This window comes from Cynocephalus volans, chromosome 5, assembly GCF_027409185.1.
Source record: "Cynocephalus volans isolate mCynVol1 chromosome 5, mCynVol1.pri, whole genome shotgun sequence".
NCBI lineage: Eukaryota > Metazoa > Chordata > Mammalia > Dermoptera > Cynocephalidae > Cynocephalus > Cynocephalus volans.
In genome coordinates this window covers 41,181,849-41,203,842 of record NC_084464.1, presented here as the reverse complement: position 1 = coordinate 41,203,842, position 21,994 = coordinate 41,181,849, and the positions used below count along the sequence as shown (strand labels likewise).

The 21,994-nt window shown below is 36.9% G+C and overlaps 1 protein-coding gene and 1 long non-coding RNA gene across 2 annotated transcripts in view; one reads left to right on the top strand and one right to left on the bottom strand.

Moving 5' to 3' along the window:
* The window catches only part of LOC134378963 (thyroid receptor-interacting protein 11-like), a 56,691-nt gene extending 41,129 nt beyond the window's left edge, over positions 1-15,562 (bottom strand). Inside the window, exons 1-4 of the mRNA XM_063098244.1 lie at positions 14,984-15,562; positions 11,433-11,491; positions 4,273-4,383; positions 1,641-1,919 (exon numbers count right to left, since the gene is read on the bottom strand). Of these exons, the coding sequence (XP_062954314.1) occupies positions 1,641-1,919; positions 4,273-4,383; positions 11,433-11,491; positions 14,984-15,122 (588 nt within the window). The 5' untranslated portion in view covers positions 15,123-15,562. The remainder of the gene's footprint in view (positions 1-1,640; positions 1,920-4,272; positions 4,384-11,432; positions 11,492-14,983) is intronic.
* A 114-nt stretch (positions 15,563-15,676) lies between these two features.
* Positions 15,677-21,750, top strand: LOC134379236 (uncharacterized). The gene is made up of 3 exons (XR_010023707.1): positions 15,677-16,040; positions 20,106-20,189; positions 21,422-21,750. It is a non-coding gene; the product is annotated as an uncharacterized LOC134379236 (long non-coding RNA).
* The last annotated feature ends 244 nt before the right edge of the window (positions 21,751-21,994 follow it).

The following is a 21,994-nucleotide window of genomic DNA, read 5'->3' as shown; positions in this document are numbered from 1 at the left end:
AATTTCTAAAATGGAAATTACCCAATATTAATGCTAATAATGATCCAAGTAAAAACCTTTTTTAAATGACGTTACCCAAAAGATCTCTACTCCAAGACAGAATAATTTTTGGTATGACAAGTAAATTAAAGAACTTTCGGATTCTTCTCATTCAAAGCTGTATGTTGGTCATTTATGTTCATTAACATTTACTATATAGCATGTTAATAAACTAAAAGCTGCTCTAGGGCTGAAAGAAGGAACACAGTATAATGGAAAGAACACAGGTTTTGGAGTCAAAAGATGTTTTTGAATCATAACTTAATCACTGTGAAAATGGGTGTATTACTTTAACTTTTAGTTGCCTTATCTCCAAAATAGAGGTAATAAATTTGTCACATAGTTATCAGGATAACATAATATGTATTGTGATAATAAATATGGAAGCATCTTGTAAAGTGTAATACAAATAATTTTTATTATGCCTTGCTAGAAAATTAAGTCCTGAAAGGGCCCAATTTTTTTCACCTTTGTATTTCAGCACAGATCTGTCATACAGTAAAACATTTAAGATATGCTAAAGTGAACATAACAAAAACCCATCACTTCCCTTTGAAATCTTACCTAAGCAGTGTTTCTTAAAATCTGTTCCTCAGATCATCAGAATCACCTGGGGTATTTATTTGTTTGAATGTAGTTTCCAAGGCTACTAAATCAAAATCTCTGAAGACAGGCCAGAGAATCTACAATATCAAGTTCCCCAGGATATTCTTACAGATACAAAGTTTAAGAACTACTACTTTTTGGAGATAAGATAGACAAACAAATCAGCCTTTCTAAGGTTTATTTTGGGTACTGGGTTTATTTTGGGTACTGGGACTGTCTAGCAACTTGGGAAAGAGATCATTTTAATTGGGATGATTTCTCCCTTACATAACTAGATTAAATCACAAAAAGATAGAAAAATAGTCTATTTAAATACTTTGTTTTTTTCTACACTGATGAAATTAAATCCAAATGAACAGTGCTCAGGTTTATTCCAAGTCTCATGTCTACAGACAAACTCCATTAACTCTAATATGTAAGAAAAATAGTGTTCCTTGGGAGAAAGTTTACAGCCCAAAATAGCAAGGATTTAATTTCTAATGCATGAGAAACAACACAAAATAGTTTAACTTATTTTATAATCCAATTATCAGATTTCACTTTACACATACCTAGAGCTAAAAGAAACCTAAGACATCATCTAAGCAAGCAGTATCAAACACAGTGCTTCAGACTCCTGATGTTTCCACCAGAGAAGCCTTCAGGGACTCCAGTGGAAAAGGTGCTGGTTCAATCAACAGCAATTCAATTTTTATCTCTTTTGAGTCCTGGACTTGAAACTTTTTATTTTATTTTTTAAAAAATGGATCTGTTTCTTTAAATTCTTTTTGGAAAATTTTTTCCAAATATTTTTTAGAAGGGAAAACTAAGGCTGAAAGAGAAAGACGACCTGACTAAAATCACTTAGAAAGAAAGTCATTGGCAGAATTAGAGTACAGATTTTCTATTTCCTAGCCCACAGTACTTTCTAATACCAAGAGCTCTCTATATATCTATTCATATAACATCAGTATTTTTACTCACTATTTTCAAAAACTCATGAAAATTTTAGCTACCTGAGCAATATGCCTCCAATGGCCAACTTCAGACTCGAGTCTTGAAACTTCATTTGACAATCTGTTTATTTCTTGTTGTAATGAAATAATGTCTCCAAAGTCCATGTTATCATCACGGAAAGCTGAGGCATGATGACCGATCCCACAACTGAATGAAGAAGATGCAGGGGTTGCTGGTATACCACCAGCTCCTGAATGTACTGACTGAGTGGCTGACTGCAGTTTCAGCAACTGATCCTGTAGCGCAATCTGTCTTGCTTTACGTTGGCTGATTTCCACCTATATATTTATAATCCATGTTTTAGAGAAAGTACTTTAAAATAACCATATTAACCTTTTTTATAAATTAATAATATTAAAAGGTATAATAATTTGTTTAAGATTATCAAATAATGATACTCTGTTAACTGAACCCATGTCTTCTATAACATCCTATCCATAACATGGTTATTTAAAAAACAAACATGATCACCAGAGTGAAATCACAGTTAATGTTTCAATAGTATAAGATCAGAATTTCACTCACATGTTAACTAAAGCAATGAATTTCTCAGTTAAACATGGGTTTGCTATCATCTATGTATGGGGTACTATAGGTGATTTCTTAGGGTTCTGTTTGTGATTATCAAACCTTAAAATGATAAGAAAATGAAATCTGTGTCAGTTTATGTATTGGATACCAAGTCACAGCCTCAAAGAAATTAAGAACACAGAATCTACCATAATGCCACATCCATTTGGAATGAAAGATTACTAAAAACACAAGTGAGTAATCTAAAGAGAACTGTCAGAAGCATTTTATGAAGAACTCAAACTAGTCCAAAAGACACTCTGCCACAACTAAGAAAAATGTGATACTGAAAAAACAGCCAACAAGTAACAGTATCTCTACATGAGTAAAGTTAAGCAATTAGACAAACAAAAACCAAACACATTTATGTCATATGTCATAACAAACAGGTTTTTCATATTAGAGACCCTTCCCTAAGGGAGATTCAGAGTAGTACACAAATTTCATCTTCTCAAAAATGATATGAAATAAATTGCATTTTGGGGGAATATGAACATCATAATGAGGGCAGCAAATAGATTCAGAAAAGAGCAGTTTTATACAGTCACACATTAGCTTTCATCCTAGTAAAAAGTACTGAAATACACAGTTTTTTTTTAGATGTAGCTATAACACAAAAGTTGTCCTTATACAACAGACATTTATATCAAGTTGTAGAGTTACACAGTGCATGCTCTAATAACAAAGACACATTTGCAAACTTGAATGCTTAATGTGCTCTCTAATATCAATAGTTAAGTAGAAAATAAAAAGCCAAAATTTCCCACAGCAGTGTTTTCAACTTTGGGGTAAGCATCAGAATCATCTATGGAGCTTTTGAAAATTACCAGTACCAGGGCCCCTTCCCAGTACACTAAATCTGCATCTCGTGGGGGGCATAAGCATGTGCATTTTTAAGTGTCACTATGGTTCAGCTGTAAAACCCTGGGTAGGAACTACTATTCTGTCGTAATGTCTATAAGTCAGTGCTACTCAAAGTGTGGTCCATGGACTGATGCCATGTCTGCTACCAGTCCATAAGTACAAAAATCAATGAGTAGCGTTTAAACAGTTTTAAAGCAATTTGGCAGTAAGTGGGCTTGTAATTTTAATTTGAACTTTTAACTTTGCTTTTCTGTATTCATTTTATTTTTGAAGTAATTTATCTTTATTGTATTATGATTATCAAATTCCCAATAGATTAAAAAATTAAGCTCTATTTTAAATTTTATATTTATCTTTAATGTGGTATACTTTTATTTTTAACCTTAGCATGTCACTGAAGGTACTAGAAATCAATATATCTAAATTTAAAACACCTAAATATGAAGTTATGGTAGACATGAACATTTAAATCAACAAACTGAAAAACACCCAAATGATCTGGCTAATAAAATGGTTAAATTCAATACAAGTATAAGTATTTATTGGACCCCACTTATGTACTAAACACTAAAGAGAAGTCAATAACAGCATGACAATTGGGGACGCAGTCTACATTTTAAGGATTCGGGATAACAGTGGCTATATCATACAACATCTATTACCAGCAGTGCAAAGAAAAGATAGGCCAATTTCAAAACAACCATTTCAATCAAACTAAAAGAAAACAAAAACATTTATAAAACAGAATAATTATATTTCATATTCTTTTTCCATGGAAAATCAAACACATGTTAATACAACAAATAATAACACTTGTAATCAAAAGCATTTAAAAAAGTCATTAGAAATAACCACACTGATTTAAAACAACTTAAGAAAATATGACAAATTAAAGTTTCATAAAATCAGAAATTACAAGCAACAGATGCCTGAAGACATTTTACATAAAAACTTTTCTTCTTTTGGAAAGTAGAAATTAAAGTCCACAAAGGTCAGTTTATATGATATAAACTTAGTAGAAAAGCTTAGAGAGTTCTTGTTAAATTAGTATTATCAAAGTAAGTCGGGAATTATTAAATTCAACATCCTTTCAATATTTTTATGGATCAAGATAGCTTGATTTATATTATAACTCTTAAAAATCTTCCTAAATACATTACAGTAAAATGAATATGAAGTAACTGTAAAAATCTTTGCCTCTTTCTGTTGTAGTTGATTTTGGTAATTTGTAGATTGCTGCTTTATTTGAAGCTCTGAGGCTTCATGTTTGTCTTCCAGATCAGTACAAAGTTTTTTCACTCTTTCATTCTAGAAAGCAAAGAAAAAAGTATTTTCAACAAAAAGACTATAAGTTATGTGCATGGCATTATGAAAAAAACGTTGCTTCATATAAAAAATGATGTAAAAATATAAAAGGTCTCAGACAGAATCGTGGCCTTTAAAATATACTTTCAAATCACACAAATGCATAAGCATGTTTATACAGAATATGCCCAATTCTAAACCAAAGGGGGAAAATTAACATTTTGCTGAGTTTGATTTTCTGCTAAGAAAAGCCACTGATTGATGTTTCTCCCATCTTTACATACCCAATGTCTAGCATATAATACATGTCTAGTAAATGAATGAATAGATTACCTGTTTGAGCTTCTGTTTTCACCCCAAGCAGTAGAACTTTTTAAAGACATATTTTTTAAAAAGATTTCTGGCTGAATTACAGGAAGGAGGCTAAAGCATCACATTACCTACTTGCCTTGTTCCCCAGACTCCCTGAGGCACCTCTGAAAAATCCAATTTAAAAATCACTACTGGGATTGTTTGAAAAACTACTGTTAAAAGTATACAAAATAGTCTAAATATAATTCAGTGACTCTAGACATTACACATAGTCTTTTGTTTTAAGATGTTGGAAAACATGAAAAAAATTACTCAAATTTTATGTACATAAATATTATCTTAACCTATTATCACTCCTTGTCATGAACATAATAAGAATATAATGGGACAAGAGAAATAGACATTAAAACTCTCTGCAAAAAAGAATTTAAAAGTTATTACAGATAATTTACTAAGCATTCTACTAATATATCTACACAGTTTAACAATGATGACTGAGAAAAAGAAGACTGACGGCGGGCAAGAAGCTGCCAGAAGACGATGAATTTTTCACTTTTGGGATGTCATCTGGTTTTTTCTTAGATTCTAGGAACTTCTGATGTCAGCAGCCATGAAAACTACGGTCTAGGAATATTTCATGAATTCCCAGAGAAAACGAATGGAGTAAATCAAAGGAATAATTACAACATCCACAAACCTTAGTTTGGGACTCTAGCCCCAAATATCTAACACAGACCTCGGTTATCTTGAAGAAGTAGTAGTAAGCAACAGGACCAATGGTCACACAACTAATTACCTTCTATTCTATTGGCTGCTTTTGCATGATTTTCTGAGAGCTGTTAATACGAAAAACATACATAAATGAATAACACAATATACTGAAGTCAAAACCTGGCTATAAAAGTCCACTTTAGGCTTTTTAACACAAAAAAACCCTGAGGTTATTTAACTGTGACTAATAACTAGAACTTTGAATTTGGTCAATACCTACTTGTTTGTCTGCCCTCATCTCCCTAGCCATACAGGAGTCAGAAAGGTTGAGAAAACACATAAAGGACAGATTCTCCTTATCTGGCTGAACCTGTAATATATTAAGAGTTGTCTGGGGTCATATTTTCTATCACAGGGAATATGTAGCAGAGGAGGGCTGAAAGGAAAAAAGAATAAATACACACAACGAAGAGAGAAGAATAAAAATGAGAAAAAAAGACTCCTGATGGCTTCCATTTCTAGTTGCAGTCCCTTCCTAAAGTGTGCATACATTTCTGCTCTTGGAGTCCAGAGACATTTATATTCTTAAAATATTTCATCCTGCTTAATGCTTGGTAAACTATCATGGTCCACTAGTACCAACTTTAATTTCTTTTTAAAGCAGTCCTATTTGTAAGAATTGATATTAATGACTATTACTCTTTCTTAAAGGTCTTCCAACAAACAAAAAATTTGCCTACTTTTTAAAATAGAATAAAATTCATTCCACCTTGCAATTACCATAATGGTACATTGGATCCTTTCATAAATCTAAGAATAATCCATGGGATTGTAATGATCTTGTTTTTTCTGTATCCTGAAACATTTTGCTATTTTATTATCCTAGGATTTATTTTATCATCATTTATCAACTATTCCCAACTATGCTGAAAAAGACTAAAATAGTAAGAAAATGGAAGGCTTACGGAATCAACTAGAAGAATCATGTAATAGTGAAATAACCAGTTTTCTGTTCGCATTGCCCTAAGTATGACATCATCTTTTTTTTTAATTTTATTTTTTATTTTTTTAAATTTTATTTTGTCGATATACATTGTGGCTGATTATTGCTCCCCATCACCAAAACCTCCCTCCCTTCTCCCTCCCCCCCAACAATGTCCTTTCTGTTTGCTTGTCGTATCAACTTCAAGTAATTGTGGTTGTTATATCTTCTTCCCCCCCCGTTTTTTTTTTTTTTGTGTGTGTGTGTGTGTGTGTGTGTGAATTTATATATTAATTTTTAGCTCCCACCAATAAGTGAGAACATGTGGTATTTCTCTTTCTGTGCCTGACATCATCTTTATAAAAGTAAACAGCAGTTTTGAGATCTCTTTGGAGGTGTTTTTTTTTTTTTTTTTTGGCTTTCATTGAACACAGTTGAAAATTCAGAATTTTTGTTTTTCGACAAAGAAAAATAAACTGACAGAGGAAAACATTTCACAACCACTAGACAACTCTGAAGATGAATGCAAAGAGACAGAAAGCAGCACTCTAGAGTCTAATGGTGAAACTGACTATAGAGGCAAAATCTCAAGCAAGTCTTTAGATGGCAATATCAAAATGAAATTTTCTCAAACTCAAGAACTGATGAATGAACAATATATTTCTAAGAACAAAAAGGAAATATGATTTTCATATTAGCCATTCAATAAGAAAGTATTTTATTCTGCAATACTTTATGACAAGGACCTGAACCATCCCATTTTGCTAAATGAATATGTGACAGTATTCTTTCATTAAGTATAACATTTGTACTCCAACCTTTACTTGATTCAGTTCATTCATGGACAAATGCTGAAGGCCAATGTGTATACAAAGATGACTAGGAGGAAACAGATGATACAGAAATGAAAATAATTCAATGGATTGATCACTCTAATTGGTATTTGTAAATATAAGAATAAAAATACTTTGTAATTATGGAGCAAAGATGACAGCCATTGTCTGATCAACAAAATCACAAGGACTCTCTCCCACAGATCATCCAATCTACAACTATAAAAATGCAACAACAGCGAAGCTGGGGCCACTGGAGCTCAGGAGAAAAGGGGGAGAGACCTACGGAGTTCATGAAGGGGGAGAAGCCACAATGAGAGAAAGAAAAAACTGCTTGGAGGATTTCGGGCCACGGCAGCCTTAAAGGCTGGAACTGCTGAGCACATGGAGCAGGAGCCAGAAGAAGCCACAGTGGTGCCCTTCAGATGGAGTTGCTCGGAGGTGGCAGAGGAGAAGAGGGCCTTGGTGGCCCCCAGGACAGCAAGACTGCTAATAGGATTCCCGTAAACCCACACAGGAGCAAGGAGCCAGAACAGCTGAAAAAGGGGAGCCGTTAAGAGGCCAGTAAGACATCACATGGGGCCCGTGCAGGACCCATTGCACATGAAGTGTGGGTGGGGCAGATGGGCCCACCAGGAGAAAACTGGGACACAGCAAGGACAGCCAATCAGACCCCCAGTCAGCACAGGACCACTCAGAGGAGACTGGTCAGGAATGCAGAATTGCATGGGGTGCAGTTTGATGACAAGATTCAGGCCCAGATCAGACCTTCTACACAATCCAGGTGCACTGGGTCTCTGGAGAGCCAGAAGTATCTATAAGGTCAACCATTAAACCCTGAGCTGCACAAAAAGCCTTCCCTAGGGAAACAGCAGCAAAGCAGCAATTTAGTGCAACAACACAGCTCAAGTACTGGTTCCCACAGGAAGTTCGCCTGTTTTAGAAGTAAGCAAAGGAAAAAAATTAGTTCCTGCCCAGGAACACCACCAGCGCCTTGGGGCCATCAGGGGACCTGGGGCATGGAGCCAGAGACCAGACCCCTGTCCACAACCAGGCACACCACCAGTGCCAAGGAACATGCCAAAAACATCACCTCCATGTGGGTGGCCCACCACAGCTACCACGGTTGCCCTGAAAGTGGCTAGATGCCATAACCACCACATAGATGGTCCACCAGCCACTGGAGTGCATTGACACAAGGAGAGTCACCAGCAGAGACCAAAAAAAAGGAAGAAGATGTCTCTCTTCACAAAGCCCATTCCAGAGTGACAGAAGAAGCATCTGCTCTATGATAATATTAGGGGACCTGAACACACCTGTCAGCATTGGACAGATCATCTAAGCAGCAAATCAACTGAGTAACCATTATTCTTTCAGAGGGAGAGAAGAAATCTGGGGTTATCACTGGTGGGAGGGATGAGGGACGGGGGATAGGGAGAGATTGGACAAGAGGCATAAAGAATAAGTACAATTTGTACCAATACACATACTAGTAATATTGATTTGATCAACACAGAATCCCCAAAATATGTATAATCAATTATGATTAAATTTTTTAAAAAACCAGGAGCCATTAAAGTTTTCAAAACTGTCAGTTTTAATGACACAAGTCAAGAATTAGAAGTAATGATCAAAAAAAATTTTTTTAAAGGGGGCAGCCCCGTGGCTCACTTGGGAGAGTACAGTGCTGGTAGTGCTGAGGCCTAGGGTTCGGATCCAATATAGGGATGGCCAGTGCACTCACTGGCTGAGCGTGGTGAAGACCACACCGTGCCGAGGGTTGCGATTCCCTTACCAGTCAAAAAAAGAATTAGAAGTAATGATAACCTAAAATCTACTAGGGGAGTAATTAAAATCTGGAACCAGTATTTACAAGATAGATAGAAACATTTTCATTTATGCTTAAGAGTTAACATGTGCTATCGATATTTTTCAATAAAAAATTTAATTTTAAAAAACACAAAAAAAGAGTTAATAAGCAGTTAACTGAATTCAAAGAACACTGCCTATTTTGTGTGTATATGTTTCAAAACCAGAAAAATATGAAATAAAAATTTGGATTTGCTATATTTAAATTAGTATTAAAATTTCTAATAAAGTTTTTCACCATTAGTGTATTCATACTTCTGTAAGTTACTCGTAAACTGACTTAATATAAAAAGATTAAAATTGTCTATTGGACCAAGACAGTAAATGTGATGACTGTTTTTCTTCGTATACAGAAGGTTAAGTTAGCTTACACTGGTTACTATTACTTGGAACTAAAGAATCCTAACTAATTCAGTCAGCTACACATACTAACATCTATAAGCAAATCTAATTTCCTTTGGAAAACCTCTGAAAAAACACTGCCCTCTGTCTATATGAAAACTTACTAAATAAAATATTCAGCCATATCTACACCTTATCCTCTTACAGCAGTTAAGTCTTGAACAGATATACTGCACAGTCACATACGGGGTTAGGGTATGAAGTGAGCACATAAGGTGAGAATTATGTATAGTCGAAATTATCTTAGAAAATAAGCCCTCGGGAAGTCCAATCGTCTCTTTTCCTCTAGTATTTGAGTAGCTTATGGTACTTTGAATAAACACCAAATGAGAAAGTTAGCTTGCATTTGGATGTGTTTAATCAAAAACAAATACTTCTAAGCACTAGAATCATACTTACTATAGTCCGATGATAACACTATGAGAGGCATTAAAAGAACGGAGATCAACAGAAGGACAGAAGACTTCTATCTCCCTTCTCAAGCTCAATACGGAGCAGACATTCATTGAGCAGGTTAACCTTATTTATTTTTTTCTCGAAATGTACACTGGTGAATTAACCAAAGCTAATGCTACCACACACACCTCTGCCCTTTAATTTTTCTGGGTGGATCTGTGCCAATGAGTGCTTTCTCAGGATTTCTTTAGGAACTATGGGAACGATTTCCTATCTCAGCCGTACAAAGAAACTGTCACTGGAACACACCTACTTTACTTATTAGGTAATTACTAAGGTATTAGCTAAGATCTCTAAGTGCCACCAAACTGCCATCTTGTACTGAAGCAGAATACCACTGTAGTTCTTCTTGAGAGTTCCCTCTACTTTCAAATTCCACAATCCCACCTGGATAACATAGACCAGAGTTCAACAATGCCAGTCAGTAAATATTTTCTTATATCTAAATTCAATGTTCTCTTTTTATGGGCTTAGTTAAGAGGAAAACATGCTTACGACAGTCCTCTAAGAATATCTTTTGCTGAAACACAATTATTAAGTGTTCTCTCACTGTTCTTATCTCAAGGTTAATAGCTGAGTTTCTTTAGTCCTTTACAATAGAACCTACTTTTTTTTTTTTTTTTTTACCGGTAAGGGGATCGCAACCCTCTGCACAATGTTGTCTGCATCATGCTCGGCCAGTGAGCGCACCGGCCATCCCTATATAGGATCTGAACCCGTGGCCTTGGCGCTCCCAGCACCATACTCACCCGAGTGAGCCAGGGGGCCAGCCCTAGAAACTACTTTTAAATCCTTTCATTTTCTTTATGGCTTTCCTTTGAACTCTTTTCCAAGCTTTTCTCATCCCTATTAAGTACAATGTCCAGAACTAGTCACGATTAGACACTTGACCAATAATGAATAAAATGGTAAAATTAATTTGCTATACCTATATTCTTAACTACTTTGCATCCAAATATTATTGTTATTTTAATGTTTGGGAATTAAAAAGCTGTAAATTAAACAGAATGACAGTCTTCATATTATACTTAAATAAATGTACTACTGCAATTTAACACACTCTTAGAACACAGTAAATCCTTGATAATGACAGATTTTTGTAACAGTCATTTCTACATTTGGCAGTTTTCCTACTTCCAGCATATAGAAATAGAGATGAGAATATTAAAGAATAGCAAATGCAATAACATGTAAATATACCCTTCATCAAAAGGAGGCTGATGAAAGCTCACAAAAACAGAGATAAAGAAGAAGAGATAAAAAGTGGAAGGAAGTGCATTTAAAATGAGAGGACTGAAATAAAGTTTGAATAACTCTCACAGCTTCCAAAAAGAAAAATCTGGGCTGGCCGGTTAGCTCAGTTGGTTAGAGCAAGGTGTTGATAGCACCAAGGTCAAGGGTTCGGATCCCCTCACTGGCCAACCACAAAAAAAAAAAAAAAAAAGGAAAGAAAAATCTAAGTTTAATCAGTCTTTAATTATCCTTACCTCTGCTTTTAAGACTGCATGAATGGCTTCAATTTCCGTTCTCCTAGAATTAGGTGATTCTGTTACAAAAGAAATAGCATATACTGAATATCTGATCAACACATGAAGTATAAACAAGCATTTTAAGGAAAATATATTTCACTGGGTTTAAACAGAATAGTAGGCAGATATAAGAGCAAATTCAGACGTATACCACTTGATTTTCATCACAACTTTCCATTGCCATTAATGTTGCTCATTATCATATGTCATTATTTTGCCTGTGTCCTATACCTTAGGATGTCTACCTTTACTCCCTTGAAGTGCTCACTAAGTTTTGAAAATTGACACTCTCTTTCTCTGTTGACTTACCCTGTAATTTTAGATGAAACTTATTCAACTGGGACTTAAGACCTTATTTCTAACTTCTGCTTCTAATACTATCAAATAATTAATGACCTGTAAACAAAAAATGAAAATACACTAAAAGAACACTTATTTAAAGTAACATAGATATAACCTACTAAAAATAATAATGAGCTCAGTCTGGCTTTATACATTTGCATTTAAAAGTAGAGTCAGAGCCCAGTAGTGGCAAAATAGCACCATTGATGCTGTCAGAAAACTATCATCCACAGTTATTTTTTTCTAGATATTAGTGTTTTTTCATTACTCACAGCACTTTAATATTATAAAAATAACTTCTCTGAACTATAGTTTAAGTCAAAAGCAGCATGCAATACAAGCAGCATGCAATAAATTATACTGACAAACACACCCTTGTTTTGAAAATCACAGGTAGGGTTGCTTCTCTGGTTGTTTACACATCTAGTTTGAAACTCTGGCTGTCTAATTGCTACCTTGAAGAAGATGAAGTATAACCTAATCTGTTTAGAAAGGTAATTTTTAAAAGCAGCAATTGTTTCAAAGACGGATTTAAATTATTTAAGTGGCCTCCCACTCCCTACCCCCAACCCCCCAAAAATCCTGGTCTTTTTTAAGTAAAGGGGAGATATTATGCGGACAAAAAAATCTGATTTCCTCAATGAGAAAGAAACTGTGTTTTTTAGAAGTATTTAATAATTTGCCAAAGATCCCACAACTTGCAATGCATGGAAGTGGAATTTCAACCCATGCCTATCTGATTTAAAAGTCCAAGCTCCTAACCTTGAATAAATCAGTAGAGTGTTTGGTAGAATAGCAACCTTCTGGTATTTGTAAATATGGATGATTTTCAAGTTGTACCAACAGTGCTATTTTGGGACTGTTTTCTTGTTCATAATTGGCACAGGGTAAGCACTCAATAGACATATGCTGAATTAATAAAAGATCTGACTCTTTTTAAATAATTTACAAAATCAATAAATTAGGTGGTAGGCAATCCCTATAGTAATACAAAGGGAAAAGAATAAAAAGCATTAAGCAACTTTGAAGATTCACCCACTCGCAAAATTTTTATTGAGCACCTACTACGTACCAAAAAAGATGCAACACACTGTTACTATAAGGACCAAAAAAATACAATCCCCACCCTGGACATCAGGAAAGAGATAAATTATAACTCAATATGGTAAGTGCTATCAGGGAGAGATCCACAAAGTTCTGTTAGAACACATCACTGGCAATCGACTCAACCTAAGTGTGAGTCAGAAAGGTTTCACTAAGTACCCAACATGTGAGCAGGCTCATACAGGAAAATTGTTTTCCAGGCACAGGCAGGTGAAGGAGGAAGTAGAGAAGGAAGAGCTTTCCACATAGAGGTTCAGAGTTGAGTTGACACCTGACAAAGTTCCTTGTGGTAGAAGTCTGATTACAAGCATGCATGACTATGCAAATATGCAGATGCATGGCCATTGGTATGGGAACTAGAAAAGGTAGGCAGAAAATAGATAAGATAGGTCCTTGGCCTCCCAAAACTAAGAGGTTTGGAATTTATCCTGCAAGTAACATGATCAAGAAATTTTTAAGAACATTTATTTTTAGAAAATTAACTGGGAATACAACAGAAAATGAACTGGAGTAGGGAGAAATGGGTGACAGGACATGAAAGAGAAAAAGTCCCTGGGAGAGATTATGGGGACCGAACTAAAGAAGTAGGAGTAATAAAGGAAAGGACAATCTGGCATTGGATGAACAAGATTTGGTGACCAACTGGACATAGGAGATGAAAAAGAAAGAGACAAAGACACAAATATTCCTAGTTTAGAAAATTGGGTAGAAGATACGGAAATCACTAAGACTGAGAATACAGGAGCACATTTGGTGTGAAGAACAAAATTAATCCCACCTTAAACCTGCAAGACATCCAGGTTGCGGATGCATGTTTTATGGTTCGGGTCAAAATAGTCAACTGTGTCCCCCTATCTAGGATATAAGGAAAGACTAGTCATTTCCCATTGTTATCTGGCCCTTCTCTGCTTCTGACTGCCCTCAAGGTCCCAAGATCCTTTCTGGGACACAGAAAGAAGCCCTTTCATTCCCATCCCCAAACCTGTCCCACGTCATGCACCCCCCCCCCAAGGGGAACCCCAAGCTGTAAGAAGGATTTTGGCAGCTCCCTTGTATTCCTTCCTTCTAAATAGACCCCACAGAAATTCTAAATATAAACTCTACCTTTCTATTAAACTATCTTTCTCTATTTCAACCAAATAAATATGAAGGCTCAGTTAAATCAGGATTTAAAAAACAACAACAACCAGAATTCTAATTTATTAATTTATAAGAAATAAAACTGTCAAAGGAACTGCTCTTAACCAAAAGACCAGCCCATTATCACCCTGGAGGCAGACCTAGATTCAAATTTTAAAAACTCTTTTGATCCAAGAAATATCTTGGATAAAGAAATACCAAGAAATCAAAATAGGTAATTAACTTAACCACTGATCGCCACGTAACTCTGGGTCACTACTCATTAGCAAAGTAAGACGAGGACTTCAAAGACGAGTGAAGGTTGCTAAGGATTCCCAAAGAATGGGCTGTCTTCCCTGTTCTACTGTCAAAATATGGGAGAAATAGGCAATTTCACACACAAAAAACATTTTCAGCTGGAACTGTACAATGTGTCATCACAGTAAGTAAAAATATAACTGAATGGACAAATAGCTATGTCTCACTAACAAATAATATACGCAAGACAGAAGTACAAGAGCTACCAAATGTTTGAATTATCAGTTATTTCTATTGTTACAGAAATAGAAGAAAACAAAAAAAGTGACGACTTATCATATACAATTCTTATAACTGTAACAAAATGAAGATGGTCAAAATTCAGATCCGCCCCCAAAATGAGGGCAAAATAAGGGGTGGATGTGAACGAACCAAAGAAAAATAAACTCTACTCTACCTCGGAGCAGTTTCACTCTGAGATATCCAGAGTAGTCAAAAGCACGAGAACCAGACTCCTCCCGCAGACCCCAGTGGTCATTCATCACAGAAAATCAACGGGAAGGGTCAAAAGGAGGAGTGTTAATAAAAAAGGACGGGGTGGGACTCGTCTGCGACCTGTCCCCGTCTGCTGACGGACGTTCCCAGGGTCCCAGGAAAGCCCTCCCTCCCCTCGCTCCAGCTCTTACCTTCCACTTCCTCCGCGCCCTTCATCGGTATATTTTTTGTCAAATTTGAAATCTGGCCAGTGAGGGAAGCCAGGCTACCCCCCACTCGACCCAGAGACTGGCCCAAGCCGGCGCCGAGGCCCCCAAGCCAGGACGACATCGCTGCGGGTTTAGAGAGCGACGCGGTCAGCTCCGAGAAAAGCGTCCAGCGCCGTCGGACATCCCCGCCAAATGTCCTCCAACGTCGGCCTTCACGGGACTAGTCCGAATCCAAACACTCAGAATTCGATGGCACAACGGCGGGGTTCCCTGGCAACGCCGGCGTTCCCTGGCAACGCCGGCTTCCCTGGCAACACCGGCTTCGCGCGGGCCTCTCACCAAGGGCCGGGTTCTGCCTGGAAACGCAGAGTCCTGGCCTGGAACTTTACCAGGGGCCCCCTTCTAGTGACACCGTCACCCAAGCGGGGCCTCGACTCATTCCCACGACTTCCCACCGTCCGGACTGGGTCACTGCTTCCTCCGCTTTAGTGACTTTCCCCAGTTCCGGGGGCAATTCCTGCCAACTCCACGCCAGCCGCCACGACACCCGCTCTGACAGCGGCTGTGGAGCAGAGAGAGGCGCCGCGGTGGTGTAGAAGGGCCCTGCGCAGCCGCCAGACGTCTCCTTGGCGCAGGGGAGGGTGGGACGCTGAGGACCGCCTGTGCGCTGGCGGGGCCTGCAGCCTGCAGCCTGCAGCCCAGGGCAAGGTCAACCTCCACGTAGCCAGCCGGCTTTGGCCGCGGGAGGAATAGTCTGAAGGACCCGTGGCAGCGCGGCGCTCTCGGCCTGCTGCAGCTGCGTTTCGAGGCGGAGCCCACCCTTGGTGGGGTCCCCCCAAGCCGGCGTGCCGGGGGCTCTGAGGACCTGGACCGTGTTGTGGAAGACAGTGTTGTAATTCTGACTACACCGCGAAGGCGCGGAGCGAAGAGACCTGGCCGAGGACATTGTGCTGCGCTGGAAACAGCTTCGGAGAACTCATCGCAAGTTACTGTGTCGATCATCCAACCGCTGAAGGGCTGCTCTGTGCCGGGCGCTAAGGTAGGAGCTGAGAATACAAAGATATAAAAGATGGGGCGCAAATTCAACTGTCAAGGCAGGAAACAACACTTTTTACTGATTACCCAAGATAGCAGAAATTCCTCTGCTATATTCCTCTGTAATATTTGATGTTATTAGGACCGATCTGCGCCTCCCTGGTCTTCCCTGTCTTAGTGAACTGTTTCACCATTCACCGTCCCCCATCCCCCATCCAGCTGCTCAAGCCAAAATCCTAGGAGCCATCTTTGAATCCTCTGTTTTCCTTCTGCTTCCCCTAACACCCCCCACCCCCCACACCCCCATCATATGCAGCAAGCCCTGTCAGTCCTACCTCAAAGTCACATCCTGAACCTGGCCACTTATCTCCTCTCCCACCACCTTCTCAGCTCTTGTCTGGACTACTACAAGAGCCTCCTAGCTGGTCTTTTTGTTTCCATGTACATCAGCAAGTAAGTGCTCCCTGTAATATGTCCTCAGAACAGCCCAAGGGATTTTTTTTTAAAAACCTGATTATTTTATTACTGCTTTGCTTAAAGACCTCTGGTACCTTCTCTTTGCACTTGGAGTAAGATCAGGACTTCAAACGTATAAGGCCCCCACATAATTTGGCGTCTGTCTTATTCTCAGACTATGTCTTTTCTGCTTCTTCTGTCCCTTGGACTTGCGGACATATCAGCTGCTGTGCTGCAGGGCAGACACACAGTGCTCAGTCTTCCTTTAGGGCCTTTGGAATGGTCTTTCTTCAGATCTTGCAATGACAACTTTCTTTTTCTCATTCAGGTCATAACTTAAATGCCACTTCCTTAGAAATGCCATCCCGAACATCAGTCTAAAGGTGCCCTTGGGTACTATCAAATCTTCTACTTTTCTTTATTTTTTTATTTTTATTTTTTTCTTTATTTTATTTATTTTTTTTTTAATTTTATTTTGTCGATATACATTGTGGCTGATTATTGCTCCCCATCACCAAAACCTCCCTCCCTTCTCCCTCCCCCCTCCCCCCCAACAATGTCCTTTCTGTTTGCTTGTCGTATCAACTTCAAATAATTGTGGTTGTTATATCTTCTTCCCTCCCCCCCCCGTTTGTGTGTGTGTGTGTGTGTGTGTGTGTGTGTGTGTGTGTGTGAATTTATATATTAATTTTTAGCTCCCACCAATAAGTGAGAACATGTGGTATTTCTCTTTCTGTGCCTGACTTGTTTCACTTAATATAATTCTCTCAAGGTCCATCCATGTTGTTGCAAATGGCAGTATTTCATTCGTTTTTATAGCTGAGTAGTATTCCATTGTGTAGTTGTACCACATTTTCCGTATCCACTCATCCGATGATGGACATTTGGGCTGGTTCCAACCCTTGGCTATTGTAAAGAGTGCTGCGATAAACATTGGGAAACAGGTATACCTTCGACTTGATGATTTCCATTCCTCTGGGTATATACCCAACAGTGGGATAGCTGGGTCGTATGGTAGATCTATCTGCAATTGTTTGAGGAACCTCCATACCATTTTCCATAGAGGCTGCACCATTTTGCAGTCCCACCAACAATGTATGAGAGTTCCTTTTTCTCCGCAGCCTCGCCAGCATTTATCGTTCATAGTCTTTTGGATTTTAGCCATCCTAACTGGGGTTAGATGGTATCTCAGTGTAGTTTTGATTTGCATTTCCCGGATGCTGAGTGATGTTGAGCATTTTTTCATATGTCTGTTGGCCATTTGTATATCTTCCTTAGAGAAATGCCTACTTAGCTCTTTTGCCCATTTTTTAATCGGGTTGTTTGTTTTCTTCTTGTACAGTTGTTTGAGTTCCTTATATATTCTGGATATTAATCCTTTGTCAGATATATATTTTGCAAATATTTTCTCCCACTCTGTTGGTTGTCATTTAACTCTGTTAATTGTTTCTTTTGCTGTGCAGAAGCTTTTTAGTTTGATATAATCCCATTTGTTTATTTTTCCTTTGGTTGCCCTTGCTTTTGGGGTCGTATTCATGAAGTCTGTGCCCAGTCCTATTTCCTGAAGTGTTTCTCCTATGTTTTCTTTAAGAAGTTTTATTGTTTCAGGGTGTATATTTAAATCCTTAATCCATTTTGAGTTGATTTTAGTATACGGTGAGAGGTATGGATCTAGTTTCATTCTCCTGCATATGGATATTCAAGTTATCCCAGCACCATTTGCTGAAGAGGCAGTCCCTTCCCCAGTGAATAGGCTTGGTGCCTTTGTCAAAGATCAGATGGCAGTAAGTGTGTGAGTTGATTTCTGGATTCTCTATTCTATTCCATTGGTCAGTGTGTCTGTTTTTATGCCAGTACCATACTGTTTTGGTTATTATAGCTTTGTAGTATAGCTTAAAGTCAGGTAGTGTTATGCCTCCAGCTTTATTTTTTTTGCTCAGCATTGCTTTGGCTATGCGTGGTCTTTTATTGTTCCATATAAATGTCTCCTACTTTTCTTTAAAGTGATAGTACTTATCACTTTATCATATATTTTCATATTTATGTATAGAATGTAGAATGTTATCTGCATGAAAAGAGGGACCATATCTGTCATGTAACTGCTTTATTCTCAGCATCAACAATAGTGCCTGGCACATGGTAGGTGCTTAGTCAGTATTTGTGGAATGAATGGACGGTACCTAAAATACATTAATAATATTACTGACCTAAAGGTATTTTTGTGAGGATTGGATCATGCATGTAAGGGACTTGGTATAGTAGAAGCATAGTATTAAGCACATGGTAGATGCTTAATAAATTGTATTATTATTATATACATAACAAAAAGTTTAAAATGCTAAATACATTTATACAATATTAATGGCAATCAAGGGTGAATCATTATTACATCCCCACTTCAGAGATGAAGAAATGAGACTTGAGGAGGTTAAGTAACTTTACCATGGCATGGTGAGCAGCATGACGGGACATTCACCTACAACCTGGACTCCTAAATACAATGATAAACTTTTAACAAAAACAAGAAAAGAAACATCATTGGATATTGCCTTCATTTCATAAATTCTCCAAAATTAATAAAATGGATTAGTAATTTATAAACAGAAACTTAACTATTCTAAAATGGACACTTGTTCTGTCATGGACTTTGCCTATATTCATATGAAGCAAGTGCTTTTTGTGATTTTTTTCTGTTCCCATATTGGTGATTTTCCTTCCCTTTTACTTATTGTAGTTTCCTCTAGTATACAATTGATTTGAAATGGGTTAGTATCATAAAAGGTATGATGATACTAACCCAATTTTATTATTAGAAATTAGTATCTGATCTGCCATCCTATATGAATTATCATTTTATTTTCCATTAAAAAAAAGATATACTAATTTGTCCTTAGTGTCATGGATAGAGGTTTTGAATTCAGCTACAAATTGAAGGGTTGTTCAGCAGCTTGTAATGCTGAGTTTGTGTTTTTAATGGTGCATGTATGAACAGCTCATGCCACTCAGTGGTCTCTGCAATGGGTGATCTTTTGAGTCTACAGGGGACAAAAAATAATGTGAATTTTGTGTTTTGAGTACTTTAGAGAACAGAAAGCTTATAAGTATAATAAACACTTGCTCACTCTCATCCAGCACAGAGCTTTGGGCTTTGAAATTTATTAGGGTTTTTTGGTTGTTTTTTGTTGTTATCATATTAGAGAACAGGTAATTAGAGCCTGCTAAATCAATCAATAGCAACCAAAACTAGATTAAGAAGACTTTTCTTTAGCATTGAGAAGATGATAAATTGTATGTGGTATTGAAATATGAACTTTATGAGAACAGTGGTTCTCAAATAACTTTAAGCCTACTCTAAATTTTTAATTCTCTGTCTTTTGAAGCATTTATTATTAACATAATTTTGGCAAGATATCAATAGTTAATTGTATTTCAGTTAGTCATTGTACAAGTATTTCATGAGGAATGTCATCTATATTTAACACAGGATCATGTTTATTAAGGTCCTTTCTAGGTAAGGAATTCTTTTAACAACAATAACAAAAAAATCACAAATATAGTGCTGATATATACTCATATGCCACTGGTTTTTCTTTTCCTTTCTTTTTTTATACAGGCAAGGGCACTGTTACAAACTGCATCATCATTAGCACCCCATATGTATGAACCACATTTTAATTTTGCAACAGTCTCTGATAAGGTATTATCTTCTTTTGTGAATTTATCACCTGATATGTTTCTTTTTCTTTCTTGGTTTTAAAAAAAAGAATAGTGCAGATAAGTAAGGAAATTCAAACCTTACCTTTCTGAAAGAAATGATTTTTTAAAATTCTTAATTATTATATACACAAATATCTTCACTTCAAAGGAAAGTTTAATAAAATTTAATTTATCACTGAATATTGACTAAACTCAACACCGTTATAGATTGCAGAAGAATTATTTTATGTTTTAAAATATAATATTTGGTCATTGAAGAAATGCTTATTAAGTGATTACTGGCTTGGGAGGGATGTAGTACTAATTGGCTTTTCCAGCAAGGAAATCCTGTATATTATTTGTAAAATCATATTGCCACTAAGTCTCTGGCATGATTGCTGTAAAATTAGGGTTATTAGCAAAAGCTATTTTGGCTATGAACAGTATGGGAGAAATAGAACTGTTAATATTTTGTTGCAAGTCAATTAATATCCAAAAGGTAAAAGAAGTCATGTGCCATTTTTAATAAGAAGAAAACAAACAAAAGGCACTCATAAATAACTTTTATTTGGGAACCTTTCTTTGACATGGCAGGTAAGTCTGTCTTGAGGATAAGCAGATGGCTAAAAATGTTTGTGATGTAAGTAGGAGTCTTTATAGACTGAAGACATAAAAATATGTTATTTTCCATAGCACGATATGAAGCCATCCGAACTCTCATATCTGTTTTGAAAATAAAATAAGCTGTCACTTATAGTTTTTAATTTTTGAGTGCTTGAGTACGAGCTAATGTTCTAGATGCTTTACACACTTCTCTAGTAATTCTCCCAACAACCCTGTAATGTAAGTGTCCCTTACTTTCCTTACTCATTTCTTCATACAACTGATGTTTTGTTTATTGAACTTCTGCTATATACCAGGTGCTGTTGTCAGCACAGAGGATGTAGCAATGAATAAAACAGGCAAAAACCTCTACCTCGTGCAGCTTACATTCTAGTGGAATGGGAGGCTCACAGAAGTTAAAAGACTTCCCTAGAGTCAGTGGCAGTGGCAGGGTCCAAATTCACACTCAGCTCCTCGTGATACCCACATGTTTTCCATTGCATTGTGTATAATCAAGCAATTTGCCTTTAAGAACCTGTTTAGTTTCTACAGCATGCAGATAGTAAGTCTTTTTTTCACTGCCTTACTCATTTTTTCTGGTCTCACTCTGTGGTCTTGTATTTCTTACAGATTGGAGATCTACAGAGAAGTTATGTTGCTGCACAGAAGTCTGAAGCAGCATTTCCAGATCATGTGGATACACAACATTTAATGAAGCAATTAAAGCAGCATTTTGCTATGCTTCGATCGTTCCTTAGACCAAATATGTTCGTATGAAAAGGCATTATACTGGGGGGAAAAAGTAGTGTGTGTGTGTGTGTGTATGTATATACATAGGATATATATATATGTTATACAAACCTATGTTCAATATTAGCGAAGGTGATACATTAAGGGAGTTTAACCAGAATGTATAATGAAAATTTTATAATAATAGTAACTTTGTAAGATAATAATATAAAATAAAGGATTTAAGCATTTCTAAGTAGATCATGAAACTTTCTCCCACATTATATGGTAAATGTTTGTATGTAATGTTTATAAAACATTTTAATGAATATCTTCAAATTTTTATATATGTACATTTTTAAAGTTCTTAAGCTGACTGTTAGCCATCATGTAGATTAAGAGATCTAAAATCTGCCTTTAAAACTACACTCTTATGGCTAAAATGTGTGTTTATCCTAAGTAGAGACTTTATTT